Source organism: Amphiura filiformis, chromosome 17 (genome assembly GCF_039555335.1).
Source record: "Amphiura filiformis chromosome 17, Afil_fr2py, whole genome shotgun sequence".
Taxonomy (NCBI): Eukaryota; Metazoa; Echinodermata; class Ophiuroidea; order Amphilepidida; family Amphiuridae; genus Amphiura; species Amphiura filiformis.
This window is the reverse complement of record NC_092644.1, coordinates 43209324-43230153: the sequence shown is the minus strand read 5'-3', so window position 1 is coordinate 43230153 and position 20830 is coordinate 43209324. Positions and strand designations below refer to the sequence as shown.

The following is a 20830-nucleotide window of genomic DNA, read 5'->3' as shown; positions in this document are numbered from 1 at the left end:
GTATTGTTTATTACAAAAATACTGTTGTGTGCACCACTTTCCTATTATACATCATTACAACTGGAAAAAATATTCCTTCCCAAGACTCCTTAAAATGTGTGTAACTGCTTTGAGCACAAAACAAGGAACTGCTATTCAAATCGGTCACTTTGTACATATAAGCTGGTCTATAAACATCGTAATGTGCAAAGCCAAGGGTATCGGACATTTCTGAATGTGTGATCAGACTTTACACATACTACAATCCGGGACTACGATTAGATATTTGCAAGTAAAAACTAAAAACACTACTTTTCTAAAATGTCCAATGCCATTGGCCAGGCCTTACATGTGCATATTACAATGCCCCAGTGTACAAGTTACCGATTTCAAAAAGCACTTCCCTTTTTTTTTGTACTCCAAGCACAAGCAGTCAAAATGCAATCTATCATGTGTTCAATCAGTTTTATTTGTTAAACTGAAAACATGATCATGAAAACTTTTTATCCCTGGACCAGACAAATCTATTAAATGTTGAGTATATACCTGAAAAGTACCACAATGCTAGGCATCAGTTGCTGCAATTTTGAGTTGTCACCTAGTACTGTATTTACAGATATCCTATGGTGGAGTGACCTATTATCAACACTGCTGTGGCAAATTAAAAACTTACGTCCATGGATTCTAAAAAACATTTCTTTCAAGAAAAACAAAACATACCATACTACACATTTTGTGTGTAGAATGCCTCTGGATAGCGCTACTGGTCCCAGAAACTATGATGGGGATGGGCATTTTGTGACCGGTAAAGTAAATTTCCTAATTATTCAGAGTTCCGTATCAAGCATGAACCCATGATTGATAAACAATTGGGCTTATCAAGAACCACTGAAACAAGACGGTTGACCCATTGAGCATGTAGATTTGTAGAAGGGGTGGATGGATACTCTGCCTCTTCAACACTTGATAATCACATAGCATACCCCAAAGTCTGAAGAATTTGGAAATTTATTTTAGGCTACATCAATCTTTAACATGGTACTACTTATAAACTTTGGTTCACTTCAAGTTTGGTAGTGCTGTAAGTGCATTTTCCCTGCTCTCACATAAAGTTAATTGTGCAGTGCATACACACACATGTACAATAGCAGTTTGTTGGCATGCTTGCGACTGCAAGGTGTAAGTATAAGGGACAGTTTCTCGAAGCATGGCTAGCGGTCAGACTTCCCAAGCCATCAGGCATACACCCAATTAGTCCTATATACCAGTGCTTACAATTTCAAATTGTACATCACCTAGAAAGATAAACCAATAAAAATGGATCCACATTGGTAGGGCCAGCCTACTCCCTTAGGAAGCCTGATCACTACCCAAGCTTTGAGAAATCGGACCTAAATGTCCCAGAAATACAAATAGTATGGTTTGACTTTCATATGTCAGTATACGAAAATAATCTTAAAATTGCATTCTCTTTCAAATTTATGAAACAAAGTTAAAACTTCGAACTTTATACCACGATTTTTGATTTGCAAACATTTTTACCCTGTAAAACATTAGGATTACAAGTAGCTGAAAAACCTCAAATCGACATTATACAGAATAAAAATAAATAAAACCTGATCAGTGATGTCAAATCATTATACATATACTGTAACTCCCCCTCCTCGGATTCTTTTGAACTGAACATTTACATTACAAAGTGGATTGTTCATGATTTATTTTCTTTCAAATTTTGACTTCTTCAACAGATTTTAATATGTATACTCTCATGCATTCAGTGCGAGTCTCTTGCATTTGAGCACTTTCGATGCTCTCACACCAAAATCTCATGGTAGTAAAATCTCATCCCCACCTCTCTCCCTCCCACTTTTTAGATTCTTGAGCACCTGAGCAAAAAAATCATTCACAATTTTAATCAGCAAGCAATATTTCCGTCCAGGTACACCCCTCTTTAATAGCTAACGACAAGCAATTCTGAAAAGTTGGCAACCCTGATCTTCTTGCAGGTTAAGGGTATGTGTAGCGACCCTCCTTAATTACAGACCAGATTATAACAATGTGTTTTCAGAATCTTGCATATACCTTTGCATACAGTAAGCCAAAGAATTAAGGTACCAATTATGTTCACCCCTGTATATCCTAAATAAAGACAAATATGTCAAAATTAAAACAAGCAGCCAATACCTATACTCTTTTGTTTAAATTGGTTGAGAATTAAAGTAACAGTGATCGAAAACTTAATGAAGAAACGAAATCAAAAGTTGCACTTTTGTGTTCTAATCAATGAAAGCACAACGCTAGTTTTAACATGCTAATCAATGGAAGCGCAGCACTAGTTCTCTTGTTCACGAACGCTTTGTGTACACATCAATAGGACATGGACATTAAATGGAGCAAACTGCAACTTTTAAATTGGTATCTTCCTTGGGTTTTGGGATCGCTGTGTCTTTATTTCTTGATCATTTTCAACGAATGAGGTCTTAAATTCGAGCTAAAAGATGCTGCTAGTTCCAATTATGACATATCTGTCTTTGTTTAGGATATACAGGAGGTGAACATAACTGGTACCTTAATGTTTTGGCTTACTGTATATTAAACCTAGAGCCCTATCCAATCTAATTCACCACTCGGATCCTCAAGTAGGCTAAATCCTGAAAACATAATTGCATGGTTTTTTTGGGCCTTTTTGACAATATACAGTCCTCATAAGTGCAGTAATAAAATGCTTATAATATTCTAAAATGCATTTCTACCAAGTGCAGTTTTGAGTTGAAAATGTAAAAAATACAAACAAAACACGTTCTACTTTGTACATTTTTGTTTTTGTAACATTGCACTAGCCCAACACATTATCAAAGCAGTTTTTACTGCAAGTGCATATTAATAAACCATTTATCTACCTATCTAGAAGGGAACTCCTGTGTTCATTCTAAAATATGACAGTGTTTAGTTTTCAAAAATTGAGAAGAAAATACACTTTGTAGCAGACAAAAGGCACTTGTATGGCAGGTTACAGGTTCATGATTCAGGTTTTTTGCCCAACCTTTCCTGCCCCAAACTTCATTTTACCATCCAGACTATTGTCGTGTGCCTCCTATGATTTCAGTTTTCACAAACACTTAACCATTTGACTGAGAACAATTCATTCTTACAATGTTACTAAAATGGTTTCAATCACCAGTATATTTTCACCTGATATCATCTCTGATTCAGATTCCAACATCCGTGTGGAATGCAGGGATGATGTCGGACAACAAGATGACAAAATCACCCTAACTGAAGACATCATTTGGAATAATTTGGGCAAATTGTAAGTCTACAATCTTGTGCGAAAATCCTTGGGACACTTGGATGCCAGTAAATTGAACATGAGGCTGAAAATACATGATATATTTCACAGCTCATGTTATGTACTTGCTTATTCCCCCTCCCTCCACCGGGAAACAATGTTGGAGCGGATATTAAGCGCAACCACCTTTCACTCTTTTTTAGCATTCAACATTTATTAAGGGGAGCAGGGATGGGCTGAATTAAGTGTCCCAACTTTTTTGCGGAAGATTGTATATTGTTCACAGGCTTACAATTCACCATTATTAGGGGCGCACTACATCTAGGCAGGGTAGAATTTCCGCAAAAATGGGTATCTTGGTATTTTTCTGTGGCAAGAGCTCTAACTGGGGGAATATATCCCCTGCCGCATCAACTGCCAAGAACTGCAAGGAATGAGGGGCAAAATGAAACATCCAAAAATAAATTGGCCTTTCTAAGCCTGGGTGCAGCAGATTGGAGCCTCCAGAGTGGTATAATTTACAGGCCCTTGCACCGGCACTTACCAATACTAGGCTTTCTTTATGATCTATAATTTGGTTTGACTCTATATGCTACTTGTCTAGGAGCAAGGTGAATAGCATGATAATATTCCTGATATGATTCCCTTTTGCTGTTACGACTAGCCCTAGTGGTATTTTCATGATGGCCTACATCGCCTCTTTTAGGTCTATCTTCGCAAGGTCTACTATCTTCATTAGATCCATCATCATCATTAGTGTCCTGATCAGTCCGGCTTTTACTACTACTTTCACTCTCACTGGCATCAGAGGTGCTTTGTGCGGTTCCTTCACTGGTCCCTTCACCATCTGCATCACCTTTACCATCAACATCATCATCATCAGTGACTTCTTGGTAAGGCAGAAGATTTTCATCTAGAAATCCCCAGTAAGAGAAAGCAGTAGTCTCTCTGTTCATAGGGTTCCATTTGCTTTGGAACGCATCACTGACTCGGTTGATAAGTTGAATTTTCCGATTGTCCCTCTGTTCTCTATTCTCTCTTTCATCTGGGCTTTCTTCATTGTTGTCTCTGTATTAAATGTATTAAGAAAAACAATTAATTTCCAATATCAGGACCAGTAAATGACACCTATGTTTCTTAAGCATTAAGGTGTAGAACATTTATTTTTTTCAGGACATAAGTAAGCATTGAGGTTTTTGATGACATTTAGTTTTTGATGACAGGTTGCAGAATTCCGTCTACAAGCAAATATGCCTCCAAATGATTTTTTTATGAAAGAGACGAAAGGCAAATACTCTCCATAAAAATATGACAATAGATTGGTCTTACAATGTTTGTACAACTGCCTGCTGTCTTTCGTCTCTACCATCAGAAAACCCCTAATTTAGAGGCATAAAATGCTTGGTAGTGAACTGTTGCATGATACTAAATGCTTGGTAGTGAACTGTTGCATGATATATATCCTTATGTTTGAAGCACATTGTGCAAATTTTATGAAAACAACACTTGTTTGTCTACTCCAGGCCTAAAACTGAAAGAAAACTTCTTGTATTAATAGCAACCTCAATTTGTCTTCACAGTCTTGCAATGTGATCCCTGGTGTAATAACCATTTTTTTTAAATGCTCAAGAGTTAAAAATGAGCATTTTGTTTTTCATTAAAATTGCACATTGGGTGTTTTAAACATAGGGGTGTGGCATGCAATGAATAGTTCACTAATATGGCATCGTCGTTTAAATTATAAAACAAGTGCTTTGAATTATAAAATGACCACTTGAAACAAACGTGGCTGATTAAATAGAATCAAAATTTGTAGAAACTTTTTTTTTTAAAGCAAACTTACCTTGGTGCAACCCAATCAGCTCCCAAATCTGAGCTGCGATCTCCTCTCTCTGGATCCATGTAAATGATAGAGTCATGGGCAATATCTAATATCTCTAAGTCCTTCCTGCTCTCAGCTACTGATATTATATCTTCATAGAAAATCTCAAAACCTGAGGAATTTTAAAATGGAAGACAATCACAAAATACTGCAATAATGATGACAAGTTTTCAGTTTATTTAATCGTAATGTCTGAATGCCACATTGCTATTTGTTAAAATCATGTTACATATTATAGAAAAATTATTAAATTCGTTTACATCGTGGAACACTCAACTACGCTTGTTACTCCGCGACTAATCATGCTAATACACGAGCGTACAACGCTTCTCTACGCGTCCATATTAGCGAGGTTATCTGCGTACAACAGCTTACTACGCACAGCCACGCAAAGAGTATGTTCCACGATGTACACAAATTTAAATAATTTTTCTATAGTACATTTTATAGTGCCTTAAGGATCAAATAAGGCGAAGATTGTTAAACAAGTGACATAAGTGCCAAATTGTGCACAAGTTTATATGGCTCCTAGAATATAGACCTTACATGTACTTTGGCCAATTTGGGGTAAAGACTCAATTTTTAGTCAAAAATACAACTTTTTCGATATTAACATATTTACCCTTTACATTAATAGCCCTTTCATTTGAAACAGGTTTAGAGTTGATATGATGATTTCTTAGTGGAATATAGCCCTTTGAAGTTGTGATAAAATAAAGAGATTTGCGACAGAAATTATCCTGAATTAAAAGAACATTTATCTGAAGCAGAGGCCAGCATGTATCAATTATTTAACAGGGAAATTTAGCATGGTATGTGAGTAACAAAGGGCAACATAGAGTGGGTCAATAGTGCCACTAGAAACAAACATTTAGGTTTGTGGGTGTCTTTGTAATGGGGGGGTCACTGAGAGGGATATCATCATGACCAAATATTCATAAAAAGGTGTGTTTTTTTTCATGATCAGCCACTTAAGCTGAATATATACGATAAGGACATTGAAGAAAAATATTGTGTTTAACTTTGATCAGCTTGTAATCAGTGGGCCTTATAACATCGTGGATTAATATCAAAATATTTCATAGTGAGAATTTTCTTGTGACATCTCGCCAGAAGCATCACAAATTATTAATCCTAGTCCTATATTTTGTCCAGTGTTGGAGGACTCGGGACTCGGACTCGGACTCGAGTCCGGACTCGAGTCCTTTTTTCAAGAACTCGGACTCGGACTTGGACTCGGAAGCTAAGGACTTGGACTCGGACTCGGACTCGGACCCCAAGGACTCGGGGACTCGGCTTCGAGTCCTCCTCGAGTCCGGCAAAATAGAGTCTTTTTAGGTCTTTTAATTTTATTTTCGTTCACTATTAACTTCTTATGCTTGATCAATGATCACATCACATGATTAATTTAAGTAATTTTGATTGCAAATAAATTCAGTTTGTAAATAAAAGTACAAGCAAAAAGCAAGATTCCTTTCAGTTATATATTTACTTGGTTAAATCGATTTTAATCATTGACATGACTGCTAGTTTTAGACGCAAGTGTTAATTTTGGTAAGGGTGTGTGGCGCTGAACTTTGGGAAATGTAAGAACTGATTTGGTGGCAAAATCAGGGCTTGTTGAACTGAAATTTTAACATTTTTGTGGAGATCTGTGAACTAAAATTGGGCCAAATTATAGGCTTTGAAGCTAACAACTTAGGCATATTCAAAATGTTTCCAAATTTGAGCTAAAGAGCTGCAATTTTCAGAGTGTTAGGCTCAACGAACTGGAGCATGATGCAAATGTGTTAAGGAACTGCCGGAGAGCCTGAAAAAGGGACCCTTGACCGCCGCACATACCCATACCACCTTTACGTGTGAGTGACCCCCAGCTACCCCCACCTCCGGAATAATACTGCATAGGCCTACAGCCAGATCCAACACCTCTTCGTTTGTCACCTGGGGTTTGATAGTGACATCATATTTTGATTGTAATATTGCATCTTTTGCCTCTCTAAAACACAAGCCTAATAAGTTACTGTGTGTCTGTGATTATACTCTGTTTCCAAGGTAGCTATGCTACCTAAGGGGCTGAGCAAAAAATATGAGCATTGGGGGGAAGATAAAATTGGGGTAAAATTTTTTTGACCGATTGAAAGGGAGGGTGGAAGCAATTTTTGGCAAGCCGAGAGGGGGGAACAAGAAATTTTTGGCACATTATGGGGCAGTTTTCAAATAAAACGCTCTAAAAGGCTTAGAAAACAGTACGGAAACGCTTACATCTGCAAAGTTCCCTTCTTGCTACGTTCGCAACATATATCTAAACCATTTAAAGTTTGTCAATTGGGATCCCCCAAAAATGGCATGTGCAAAGGGGGTGCAAAGATTTTTGCAGGCCGGGGGGGGAGCAATTTTGGCAGGCCGAGAGGGATAAGCATTTTTGCAATTCACCCCTCCCGGCTCCAGATAATTATTGCACAGCCCCAAAACCATACTAGGCATGCTCAGTGGGACTAGCAAATTATGTATTTACAAGAAAATAATATAGAATTAAAATTCTGGTTAAGTATAGGCCTACGTTGATAAGGTATTGGTGAATACCCCGGGGCTTGAATTTGATACATAAGGACTCGGACTCGGACTCGGACTCGAACATTGAGGACTCGGACTCGGACTCGGACTCGGACATCATAAATTGGCAGGGACTCGGACTCGGACTTGGACTCGGACACCAAGGACTCGGACTCGGACTCGGACTCGGATGGCAAGGACTCGACTACAACACTGATTTTGTCTACCCTTTTTAACACACAAAATAAAGACCAGACAGGTCAACTACTAGCATTCTTAACGTGGGTCTGCTTTTTGGCGTAATGGTAAAAGCCTAACATTTCCTTCCTTCCTTCCTTAAAAGTACAATGCTCACATGAGTGAGAACAGGCGCACTGCGTGGTGTGCATGGGCCGGAACAATAAACGTAGCATGAAACTGAAGACTGGTGCAAAATATATACAGATGTGCGAGTAAAAACTAGGCTGGTGATGAGACTACTTCAGTGGAGAATCCCTCAACATGGTATTAAAGCTGTCGAGAGATTGGTATTCCGCCTATTAGGAGCTGATATAGCTGTACATTAAAAGTTCTAACCTTTGAAATTCATTCTTTACCCAGTTGTTATGAAAGGTTTTGGGGTCAAGAAAATTAATGATTTACTTGCTTTTAATAATACCAATACTTGTTTAGAGTAGGAATTGCACTTGTCATACTTGTTTAGGGTGCATTTTGAGAATTCATGGTCACACATGATGTCAATGACCAGTGTCCCTGCGTTCTTTGTGTCTTTGTATACGTTGTTAACCCTCTGAACACTACTGGTCATCCAACAGCATTTCTGATAGGTTGATAACTTGAAATGCACATTTCAATTGCCAATTATGACTAGGCTTTAAACTATTTATGGTCAAACTTGCATTTGCAGATGATCTTATTAATACCCTCCTTGATTGGTTCAAAATTGGACACAATATTCCTTTTGGCCAATTGGCAGGCAGTTCTCATGGGGTTAATACTGTGAATATCTCACCTGTAATGACCACCTGTTTCAGCTGTTGACAATACACTGTCAATTCTACAAGAGGCTGTGAATACAACCTCATCCTCTCATGCTGGAACAATGATAACGCTGAAGAACAATGGAACCCCAAACTAATCAATGTATCCTTGAAATGAGACTTCAAATAACTAACAACCGTGATGTCCAAATTCTCATCATCGCATACCACTGAAAGGTTGTAAAGTGGAATCACTGGTTTCAACCAGTGTTTGAAATTGTCCACATCTGGCCAATATATACTGATGCTTACTTGTAAATTAGGACTGTGTGTCTTGAGATTCTCCCACTTAGCATCGGAAGTCCACGTCCCATCCTCTACTTCCTTCTCGATGCAAGTGCTGAGTATACTGATGCGTTCCACCGGGCAACGATCTGGTGCTGAGAGAGCTTCAAGTAAGTCATCCGTGACGTAACTGATGTTGAGATGAATTTCTCGCAGCTTTTTGAAAGCTTTGAGGACATTGATAGATGGTGGGCACCAGGGATTAGTGGGGTTAAATGTACAGTCAACAGCTGTACAGTGTAAGGTCTTAAGAGTCTGGCAACTATTGTCTTTAAGTTCTTGCAATCGTTTCGGTTCACCGAGGAGGTCAATGTGAAAACCCAATTCTAAATTCTCAATGCAGGTAGATGATTTTAAGATGGAGCAGATACTTTGCCAAATTCTGAAAAACAAAACAATAAGTAGACTATATGTTAGTACCCTGTTCATAGACTTGGTTCAAGGTGGGAAGGATCTGGAATAGTGTTTCTTCCCTTTATAAATTGTGTTTTTATTTTATTTTTTATCTTCTTCATCTCGATTGCTTTTATTCAAATATCTGCATTCACCCATTGCACAGTTCCGCCATATGCGAGCCTCGATCTGGCAGATAATGGTATTTTACAAGTTGACCTCAAATGAGCTTTGACCTCAGTATATGACATTGAAATCCACCAATAGATGAGGGTTCATCCCATGTAACTATGACCCAAGTTTGATATAAAATTGGATCGATTGAGCCCATATTTATTGGTCAAGCTATGAGTTTTAAAATATTGGATGAGACGTAGTCGAGTCCAATATTTTAAAACTCATAGCGAGACCAATAAATATTGGGCGTAAAGCATCCAATTTTATCATTATTATGTTTTGGATCCAATATTTTCACACACTTGGATCCATCAAAACATAATTGCAATAGGATTTGAACTGTTCATATGAGACCAAATTTAGAAGTTGACATCAAATGACCTTTGACCTCAATATATGACCTTGAACCCCACCCCAAAAAAAAGTAGCCAGAGTTTCTGACCTATCCTGAAAATCTGAAGTCAACCCGCCCATCTATGCCCGAGATACAGCATCCGGACGAAAGGACTTAAGCACGGACATTGCACAAACAGTATGCCTTGCGGTGGAGGCATAATCACATTGGAAGCATAAAAATGTTACATTTTAATATACCTTTCTTGTAATTCTTCAGGGAAGAAATCAACTCCAAAGTCATCTCCCCAGGAACCCATTATATCATCTGGAAACTTGATCCGCAAACGACGCACACCCTTACAGGCTGCCATCAAATCCAGCAGCTCTGGCAATTCTTGGATGGCTCTCTCATATTTCTCAGCAGCATCATATAACAAGAATCCGTTCATGTCAAACATGTTGAGACGGAAGAGCAAGGGAAATATAGCCACTCTGCGGAATATCCACCCATAACTGGATGCAAACTTTTTGCTACGTTCCCAGCCATGGGTGGAGTCAAAACACAACTGAACATCATCCCACAGACACGGAGTAAGAAATGCTTGCCGCCATGTCCTGCATGTTGCTGATGCTTTGCCTCGACTGATTTGGGATAAATTTGAAAATATTTTGGTCAAGAGATTATTAGGTAGATAGTTCCAATTTGAGACAGTAGCCATGTCTCACATTGTCATAATAAAAAAGGTATTGTTTCTTGTCCTGAGGTGGTTCCTGTGAAGAAAATAAAACAAGACAAAATATTGCATTAATTTTATTTTTGGAATAAATGTCAGTTAAAATTCTAGCAAAAAGTATTTTTCTGGTTCCAACCTTGAATTAATTTAGGGTCTATAACTTCTTCATTTTTTGTAAAAAACAATATAATAATAATAATAATAATTAAAAAAAAACCCACTTATATAGCGCTTTCAGTCCGAAGACCTCAAAGCGCTTTACAAAACAACAACAAAATGTAAAACATCTACAGATCTCCAAGCAACAGCAGAAACAGAAAGAGCAACCGGAGAGCTGGTTGATGGAGATCTGTAGACGACAACAAAATATCTTAAACTACAACAAAATATAGCACCAACATAATTAAGCATAGGCAACAAAATCAGTAACAAAATTGCACAAAATAGGTACTACAAAAAGTATACAAACCTCCAAAGAACACATAAACGAGAGCCCAAGACCAAAAAGGCAGGTTCATGGAGATCTGTAGACAGCAATAAATACCAACTATCTTAAACTACAGCATACTATAAAACAACATTCAAGCAAAACATCATAAGTCCCAAACGAGAAAGTCTGAAACACACGAACAAAAGATGATTAGATTTTCCAGCCGTGAATATTGAGTTTGAAGAGATGAGTTTTGAGGACACGTTTGAATGAGTCAACAGAGTTAGATTTCTTGATGTGTTCGGGAAGATTGTTCCACAGTGAAGGAGCAGCGTGGCAGAATGCTCTAGAGCCATATGATACCGTGAGACCAGTTCTTAGTTGGTGGTTGCAGAAGATTCTGCGTGACTTGATCTGAGTCCACGGTGACCAGGAGAGTAAGTTGTCAGAAGCTCAGTGAGATAAGCAGGTGCTAGACCGTTCAGCGCTTTAAATGTCAACAGCAGTATCTTGAAGATGACGCGCTTCTTAACTGTCAGCCAGTGCAAATCGTCAAGAACAAGTGATACACTATCATATTTTCTGACCTTGGCAACGAGTCTGGCAGCTGTGTTTTGAACCCGCTGCAATTTCATTATTTGCGAGTCAGGAAGGCCGTAGAGCAACGAATTGCAACTGTCCAGACGAGACGTAATAAACGCATGAACGAGGCGCTCGGTGGTATGTTGGTCAAGGCATGGACGGATCTGACCAATCTTCCTGATGGCGATGGTAGCAGATCTACAGATGTTGTTCACGTGGGTGCACATAGACAGGTGACCGTCCATAGCAACACCGAGGTTGCGGGCAATGTCAGAAATCTCGACTGACGTAGCACCAACAGCTAGAGGAGGCATTGCAGGAATCTTAGCAAAACGCGACCTGATATGAATGACTTCGGTTTTGCTATCGTTCATCATCAGTTTATTAGCGACAGCCCATTGCTTAACATCACAGATACACTCCTCTAGAAGCGGCAGGGCATGTGATCTATCAGATGGCTTGAGAGACAAGAATAGTTGATTGTCGGCGGCGTATATCATTGAGTGTATTCCGTGAGCAGAGATGATGTCCTCAAGGGGTGCCGTGTACAGAATGAAAGATAGCGGTCCCACCACTGAGCCTTGGGGGACGCCAAATTCCAACGGATGTGATACGGAGACACTGTCACCAATGACAATTTGCTGGCTGCGATTGTCCATGTAACGAAGTAAACCAGTCAAGTGCTTTATCTTCAATTCCATAGCGAGAGTTAAGGCGATTCAAGAAAATGCGATGGTCAATCGTGGTCGAAGGCGCTGAGAGATCTAACAACACGAGAACTGCCTCCTTCTGACTATCCACAGCGGAAAGAAGGTCATTTTGAACCCGCAATAGCGCTGATTCCGTGCTATGGCAGCTGCGTAAGCAGACTGGACATGCGCATAAAGATTGTTTGCAGAAAGATAGTCTTGGATCTGAGAAGCAGCGATTCTTTCTTCGAGTTTGGACAAGAAGCTGAGGTTGGATATGGGCCGATAGTTTTTTAAAACTTCGCGATCCATTTTTGGCTTCTTTAAGGATGGTACAACACGAGCACGTTTGAACGATGTAGGGAATCGTCCATAGGAGAACGATCTGTTGACTAACTTCGTGATGATAGGAGTAAGTTCAGTCAAGGAGTTCTTCTTTCAAGAGCCAAGTAGGAACCGGGTCTAATGGACATGATTTGGTTGGCGACTTCTGAATAAACTTTCGCACATCCTCATCTGTTACCTGGCTAAACTCGCTAAAATGACTCTGGCAGGATTCAAATGGATGGATAATACTGTTCTCATTATCTTTATCCTGATCAAGTTCTTGTCTGATGTCGCGAATCTTGGAAGCAAAGTAGTCGGCAAAGTTATCAGCAAGGTCTTTTTCGGAGTCACTAGATGGAAGAATCTGTTCGCGTTTTCCAACACAAATATTATCAATGACTTTAAAAAGCTGACGGTCATTGCTATTGTCAACTTGCGATTTATGGTAGGTAGCTTTGGCATCGTAGAGCAGCTTATGATATATTTTGCATTGTTCTTGGAATATTTGTCTGTGGCATTCTAAACCCGATTTTTTCCAGGCTCTCTCACATTGACGTTTCTTCTGCTTGGCCGCTTGAAGAGAAGGAGTAAACCAAGGTGCGTTTGGGCGAAGAGTAATTTCACGCCTTACTTCAGGAGCATGTTTGTCAACAAGATCACGCAGTGTGGTGTCATATTGTTCAGCAAGGTAGTCAGGGTCATTTCCTTTGTCAGAAAACAGAGAAGATTCACGCAGCTCAGCTCTAAACCGATCGAAGTCAATAATACAAGACCTAAAATTTGTAAGTGTTTTGGGGTAAAAATACATATATATCTACAATACGAAAGATGAAAGATCAAATATTTTATATGATGGACGGCTTTTACTCCCAGCTACAAATACTTTAAGTACCGGTATATATATCATCAGATAATAAAGTTTACTTCGAGAACTGTTAAATATCAAAAATGTAAATTTTAATAATTTGCCATAAAATTTGTATTATATCGCAAATTTAAAAAAAAAAATCAAAATTAAATGATATCAGGGCATTCCTCGCACTCAGAATGGAATAAAAAATAATGTGCAAACGTTGCTATCCAATTCCTTAATAATCTCTGCACAATCCTATGCACTTTCATGCACAGAATGCAGCATCCACATAGTCATGATAGTCAAATTATTTACATGTAGTTTGGTTGGTTCCCACATAAACAAGTGTCACACATGTGACAGACAGGTAAATCAGGGACCATAAATTTTCAAAAAGTTTCAAAATACAAAAGACTGTCAGTTGTAGTACATTGTAACTACAAATTTCAAACGTTTGAGGACTTGTTCTCAAGTTGTAGAACCTTCGGTAGGGTGTCTCCAGCAAGGTCTTAGCCAGCCATACGCCTGCCCGTCTTTAAGACGGGCTAATCTAGATGGGTAGATTTAATGGATTTGACAGATCTATGTGATAGCTCTAAAACAGATGATTTTAAGGGTATATGAACTTGGGACTACCGTATTCGTCCGAGTATAGTCCCACGTTCGAGTATAATCCCACCCCCCATTTTTCGAAAAATTTCAGAAATTGTAAAAAAAAAAAAAAAAAAATTATTTTTTATTTTTTATAAGTTTTTCGGTTATGAGTGTCCCTGGACCTAGACCTAGATGCTAGGATCATTCATGGTTGACCTAAAAAAAAAAAAAAAAAAAATTTCAAGATATTTTGTATTTTTAATATGAAAATTGATAATTTGTATTCATGTCATACTCTATTAATGATTTCAAAATGCATTGAATTTGAATGCATTTTGAAATCATTAATAGAGTATGACATGAAAACAAAGTATCAATTTTCATATTAAAATATAAAATATCTTGAAATTTTTATTTTTTATTTTTTTTAGTTTAACTATGAATGATCCTAGCATTTAGGTCTAGGTCCAGGAACACTCCAACACCGAAAAAAATAAACTTAAAAATTTTTTTTTTTTTTTTTTTTTTTTTGAAATTGAGTATAATCCCACCCCTCAATTGTGAAAAATTTCACCTAAAAAACGGGTGGGACTATACTCGGACTAATTCAAAGTGACATGTAAAGGCCAAATCAGGACATATTTGAACCCAGTGACCCTTCCATGGGTATAGACAAGTTGTTTAAAATTTGAGGGTCAAAGTTTGGTATAGATTGGACGGGTGGTTTCTGAATTCTGGCTAAGACTCTGGTCTCCAGTGTTAATTTGTTCGCAAATTTGTATTTAAGTATATCTACTAAAATACTAACAACATTAGAAACCTGTGTCACTGATGTATGTCATCTGTGATTGCTCAACTAATTCTACACATCAGCTTGTCCAAAGAAATACTTTAAAAAAAAGATGATTTTCTGAATTAATTTTACTGTCGTACACACTTTTAGGGTTTCTCTACTGGATGATGATTTGTACCTAAATTCCTTCCCACTGTAATCCCACAAGGTAATAGGCATATTGCATAATAATAGATAGGCCTACAGTTCAAAGGTTAATCTGTCTCCTTTGTTATGCAATAGTCATGATTGTGGAATGGAATCTCAGTACAAACCGACATCCGGTAGAGAGCTAGAGAAACCCTGTACAGAAGGCGTGTATTACTAAGTATTAGTCATTCAGAACTTCACTTCCATTTGTTACTCCCATGTTTATGCTGTGTAACGCTCTCAAAATGTAAACATGTGAAAAGTGTCTTACACTGTGAACATTTAGCTTTTGTTGCCAGTTTTGTCATGTTTGAATTAGCCCGACACATCATGGCCCTACGTTGCTCCTTTCTCCTCGACGCGGAGAAGGCCAGTGGAAATCGTAGTGACGGAGGTGTGAGGTGTGTAACGTAAAAGGTTGGTAACCTTAACGAAAAAGCGCTCAATCAACACTCAAACTATGGACCAGAGCACTGCTATGATGTTCCTATGTAAGCTATACTTCATTTCTATTACTTACCAATAAATTCAATGACAGATATTACCGTGTAATATCGGTTTAAAATGTAAGACGCAGGTGAAATCGGTACCAGGATTCCAGGTCCAGGAAATGTATAAGGTGACGGGCTTCGTGTACCGAATTGGAGCTACTTTTCTTTGCGACATTCGATCTGGGGAGTTCGACGTTGTGGAGGCGTTAATCCTGGTGAGTTCCAAGGAGTGAGTTTGACGTGTGATTTGCGAGTTACTACTAGTATAAAAGTACGCGTTTTCAGCATTTTTTTTAAATGACCAAAAAATCACCAAAATCTATAAATATTTTGCGATTTGGGAAAATACAAAAAAAATTGTTCCTGAAATTTTCGAAATTTGGGTCGGCATTGCATTGTAGGCCTACAGGAATATGTTTTCCCTTTGTTCAAAATCTGTAGAAACGAACTTTCTGAATAGAATAGAAAGTTCAGAAAACTCTCATTTCGTGTTATATGATACTATGTACGGTATACATTTTGCCTCATTTCGTGTTGGTGGTTTTTTTAGAGTTGTCGTGTAGGCCTATATTTTGCCTTGCTTTAGGCCTATATTGTATTTTTGAGATGTTTAAATTGTAGGCCTATGTGCATTGAGAGCGTTTATGTTGCAATGCGCTATGAAGATAAAAAGCAGATGAATATAATTATAGATACAATAATCATTATTTTAACCAGAAACCATCACCAACCTGTTCGGCATTCCCGCATAATAAAGATGTTCGGATTGAACAATATAAAAGTGCATGCCATTATGGGAATGTATTTTAAATACTTATTACAGTTTAATGATATTTTATGTAATGTTTTAAACTATACCGATAAGGTTTCACGTATCAGAGTATTAGATTTCATATCCATTCATATGTTTAGTTTATATTTGAAAAATTAATATATTTTGTGATTTAATTATCATTATACTCTATCCATTCTATGAAAACATTTGATTCTTTTATACTTCAACTATTAGGCCTATAGGAGGTCCAATAACAGTTTTCATAATGTAGGTATACGAAACGGCTAAGCAAACATTGCAAATACGAGGGTCATTAAAAAGTTCTACCTCCTTCATTACATGCCGTACCGTATGTTATCTTACATGTCTTACGTGCTAGGATATTGAAATTATCCATTATCATACTCTTAAATCTTGGCTTCAAAAAAAAAGTTATTTGGTGAAACGTTGAAACGGTTAAAAACCGAAGCCAACAGTTAAGTAAGCGCCATACTGTAGCTTTGGATAATATGCGTAAGATGCGGTTGGCCAACTGCTTACTCTGGATAATTATTTTGTTCCTGTTTGAGCTCCCGCCTCCCTGACATGCCTTGGGACTTCAAAACAAAATAAAACGTGTCTTGATTAGAAAACATTGAAGGGTTCAAAAGACAAACAAATGTTATTAGTGACATTTGCCAGATTTCGACCAAACCACGTTTAAGGGTAATAGGGTAATTCGTAATTACGTCCTTATTTAAAAAAATGGATACATCTTGATGCGGAAGCGCGGAAATAAGATGAACAGTTTGTTAATAACCTTAATTGTATATACTTACATAATACAAAAACTGTGCATATGAGTTATTAGATTTTAATTTATGAACCAATTAACACGACTTGAATCAACATGTAACAGGTATCACAAATCGAAGTCAAGAACCCATGGAAAATGGTCAATATAAGACTATTCTGAACATGTATCGGTTTTGTTGTGCAAAAGATACGATACCCAGTAAAACTGTACTATCTGCAAGCATTATAAGCCTAGATATTGATTAAATTATTTGGACAAAAATAAAGCAATATAATTATTTTCAAAAATAATGATTTCCACATAGATGTGGGCAACCTTTTTAATCAAAATATTGTGGCCTAAATCCGAGCCAAAGTAAGATGTGCATCACAACTTATTCTAAGGTCCTCTCCCTTTTTACTTTCTTTTTTTTCTTGGAAAAAATTGAGCCCCTAGCTCGTGCATGGTCCACTAATCTGAGTAAAATCTGACCCTTTCGATAAGCCATAATGTCAGCTGAATAGGGGCCTATGCTGAAATTATTTCCCTTATAAAATGTGACCGGACCAGGCTAAAGCCGACAATAATGAAACTGAGATATAGGCAAAAGGTGAGGAGAAAAGACAATAAAAAACATAAGAAAGAGGTTCATAACTTTGCCACCAAGTATTCAAGAGACCTGGGAATCAGCATCAGTACGTACCGTATGTATTGATAGTATAACTCAATTTTCAAAATTTCCGACTTTGGCTTAAGTGGATCAGATTGGGTCACAAATAGCAAATTGGAGCGATGTGACCTATAGGCCTAAAAAAGTTTAGGCCTATAGAAAACGTACCGCAGTTTGAGACGGTACAACAAAACGATGTCATTTATGCCTGTAACTTAAAGACCCATTCAGTGATCCCAGCGCGAGTGCGAAAAAATTAAAATTGTTTATAAATTGCTTAAAAGTGAAGGAGAAGTCATTCAAATTGTCATTTGGTATTTTTGAAATGAAAAAGTTGGCAAAAAACGAAGAAAACAGCAGTATTGATGAAATTGAAGCCGCATTCAAATACATGTAGCTAACTTAGATACTGTCACATCAGTAATGATATAAATTACAGATTCATGAGTGTAAAATGTCCGCTTATTTTGTCTTAAATACACGGCTTTCGGCTGAACTAACTGACTAGCAGGCTCTGTTAGCACATCTATGACAATGACAAAGGTACAAAAATCTGAATCATCGTCCGGATGAGCAAATCACTGAATGGGCCTTTAAGGTGGTACTACACTCCTTGATAAATTTGTTACTATATTTGCTTTTTTTCAAAAAATAACAACACGCTGGTAACAAAAGTTATGTATATTATAGGGGCAAGGAATGCAGTTAATTAGTGCACTGGAATTTCAAAAGAAAAGAGGTACCGCTAGAATGTACCTCATTTCTTAACATATATAATGAACCATTTGTCTTGAATCACTGAAATTTCAGCGAAGTAATTGGATTCCTTACCCTTATAATGATAACTTTTGTTACCAGTGTGTAGTTATTTTTTGAGAAAAAATGCAAAATTAGTCACAAAATTTATCAGGGGGTGTAGTACCACCTTAAGTGTCTGCTTATAGTTACAACGCTGTCGACATGGTCGATGTCTGATGAGCGCAAAACGACAGAGGTGTGGTCAAGATTAAGAGTGACTAACCATCAAGGAAGCGAACAACGTAAGTTTAACACAAGTACACCTTTATTCTTTTTTCTTTATTCTTTTTTTTATTTTTCTCTGATTTTTTTTTCATTATTGAACTTATTTCACAAAAGAAAATATTGGCAAATTAAAATAAATTAAATACATTTTAGACCTTTTTTACTCTCGGTGAAAAGTTGGCGGTATCAAATAAAATGAGGTGGTCATATAGAGACTTTTCGTAAATCTGGCCAAGACAGAGTATCGTTGTTAAATATCTCTTCAAATCGCTGTTGGTTTAGGGATTCAATCATGTTTCACCGTTGTTCATCACCGTTTAACAACGATGCGGCCGCGTCGTCTGCGTGGTTTACTTCGCGAGGGCAGCTTTAGCTGCCCGAGCGAAGTAAACCACGCAGACGCGCCGGACGCGAGTTGTTAAACGGTGATGAACAACGGTGAAACATGATTGAATCCTTTCAACAACGAAAAGAAGCTAAAGATCGTATAATTCACATGATTATTTTATGAGGAATGTCAATTAATCATTGCCACTCGGCCTTACAAAAGCGTCGATGATTTCTCTGTTGATATCAGCAATAAAACCACAGAATAAAACTGCATGTTTTGCCGCTGCCTGAAAAATACTGAATTCAACTGGCAAAGTTTGCATACGCACATAGGTTCCAGGCGTGACGAATTTTACGCGCTCTCGCGTTACGCGTAGTCTCGGTCGCGTTCGCGTATACGCTACAGTAAAAGTGTGGATTCATCACGGATTAACAACGGTTGGCTGCTGTACAAAGGTATAGGAGGAGTTGTTGAATATAGAATATTGGGATTATTGTCCATCTCTAACCGAATTTAAGCTCTCGAAATATAGTTTTATTCTCTGTTCAATAAAATAAAATACTGCGTTGGCCATCGCATACATATCGAGCATACTATGGCTGGGCCTACTCAAATACCCCGGTAAATGTAACCTATATGTTGCATGTCACGTCACACATTGTCCGCACCAGGTAAAGAATTATTTTGTATAGCCATTATAAGTCTTTATAAACTGTCCGCCGGCCGCTGAGAGTAGCTTCTAAACTGAGCTCAAAAAGAAACTTATATTTTTTACAACTTGTGAATCACAAGGTCATATCTTAAAATACTGTCAATCAAAATGAACCAAAATTACACACAGGATTACATTAATACTCTACTCAAAACACATGTCAGTAACCAAGCAGTTTGTCCAACTGACACAACAGCAAAATGCACTGCCATGGGACAGCTTCCTGGACTTCCTCCACTTTCACAGCCCAACATTTGGCACCCAGCACAAAAAATCTGTGAGAATGCACACAAGATCCTTGCACAGATGATAAAACGGTGCTGCATTCAGCTTTTCATACACTTTTTTCATGAAACAGGGCTGGGCTGTGAATGTGGTCCACGAAGCTGTTCCATGTCAGTGCATTTTCCTGTTGTGTCAGTTGGATAACTGCTTGGTTTCTGACATGTGTTAAGAGTAGAGTAATGAAGCAAACCTGTGTGTAATTTTGGTTCAATTTGATGGACAGGATTTCAAGATATGACCCTGTGAAAAATTATAAGTTTCTTTTTGAGTTCAGTTTATATTTACAATAATAAATACTTGTACTCCGCGCTCGGTGAGCGATTGAGCGATTGGTCATTTTGGTTAAAATCCAATCATTGGCTAAAAAAACAATCGCTAATAGAGTATCGATGCAGGTTAAATCTATTGTCACTTTATTGTTGAAGGTCGATTCTTTCAATGGTTTGTAAACTCAGGGACAATAAGATCACATTCCTCAGTAAGTTGAGATGAATTGGTTTTATTCCTAGTTATAATGAAAATAGAATGATGGTGTAGATTCTTTTGATTCTCAAACAGTTGAATACACACGTTATTTTCGGTCAATTTAAAATATATGTGTTGAAAGAATATGATAATCGTATCTTAGTTATATTGAACTTCC

At 37.7% G+C, this 20830-nt stretch overlaps 1 protein-coding gene across 1 annotated transcript; it reads right to left on the bottom strand.

The window, feature by feature from the left end:
• Positions 1–1893: 1893 nt before the first annotated feature.
• LOC140137836 (F-box only protein 33-like) lies at positions 1894–15759 on the bottom strand. Its single transcript, XM_072159627.1, has 5 exons — positions 15646–15759; positions 10193–10705; positions 8716–9410; positions 5112–5262; positions 1894–4336 (listed from the first exon to the last, which is right to left on the bottom strand). The coding sequence occupies exons 2-5, from the start codon at positions 10651–10653 to the stop codon at positions 3829–3831; spliced, it is 1815 nt and encodes a 604-aa protein (XP_072015728.1). The 5' UTR covers positions 10654–10705; positions 15646–15759; the 3' UTR covers positions 1894–3828.
• Positions 15760–20830: the final 5071 nt, after the last annotated feature.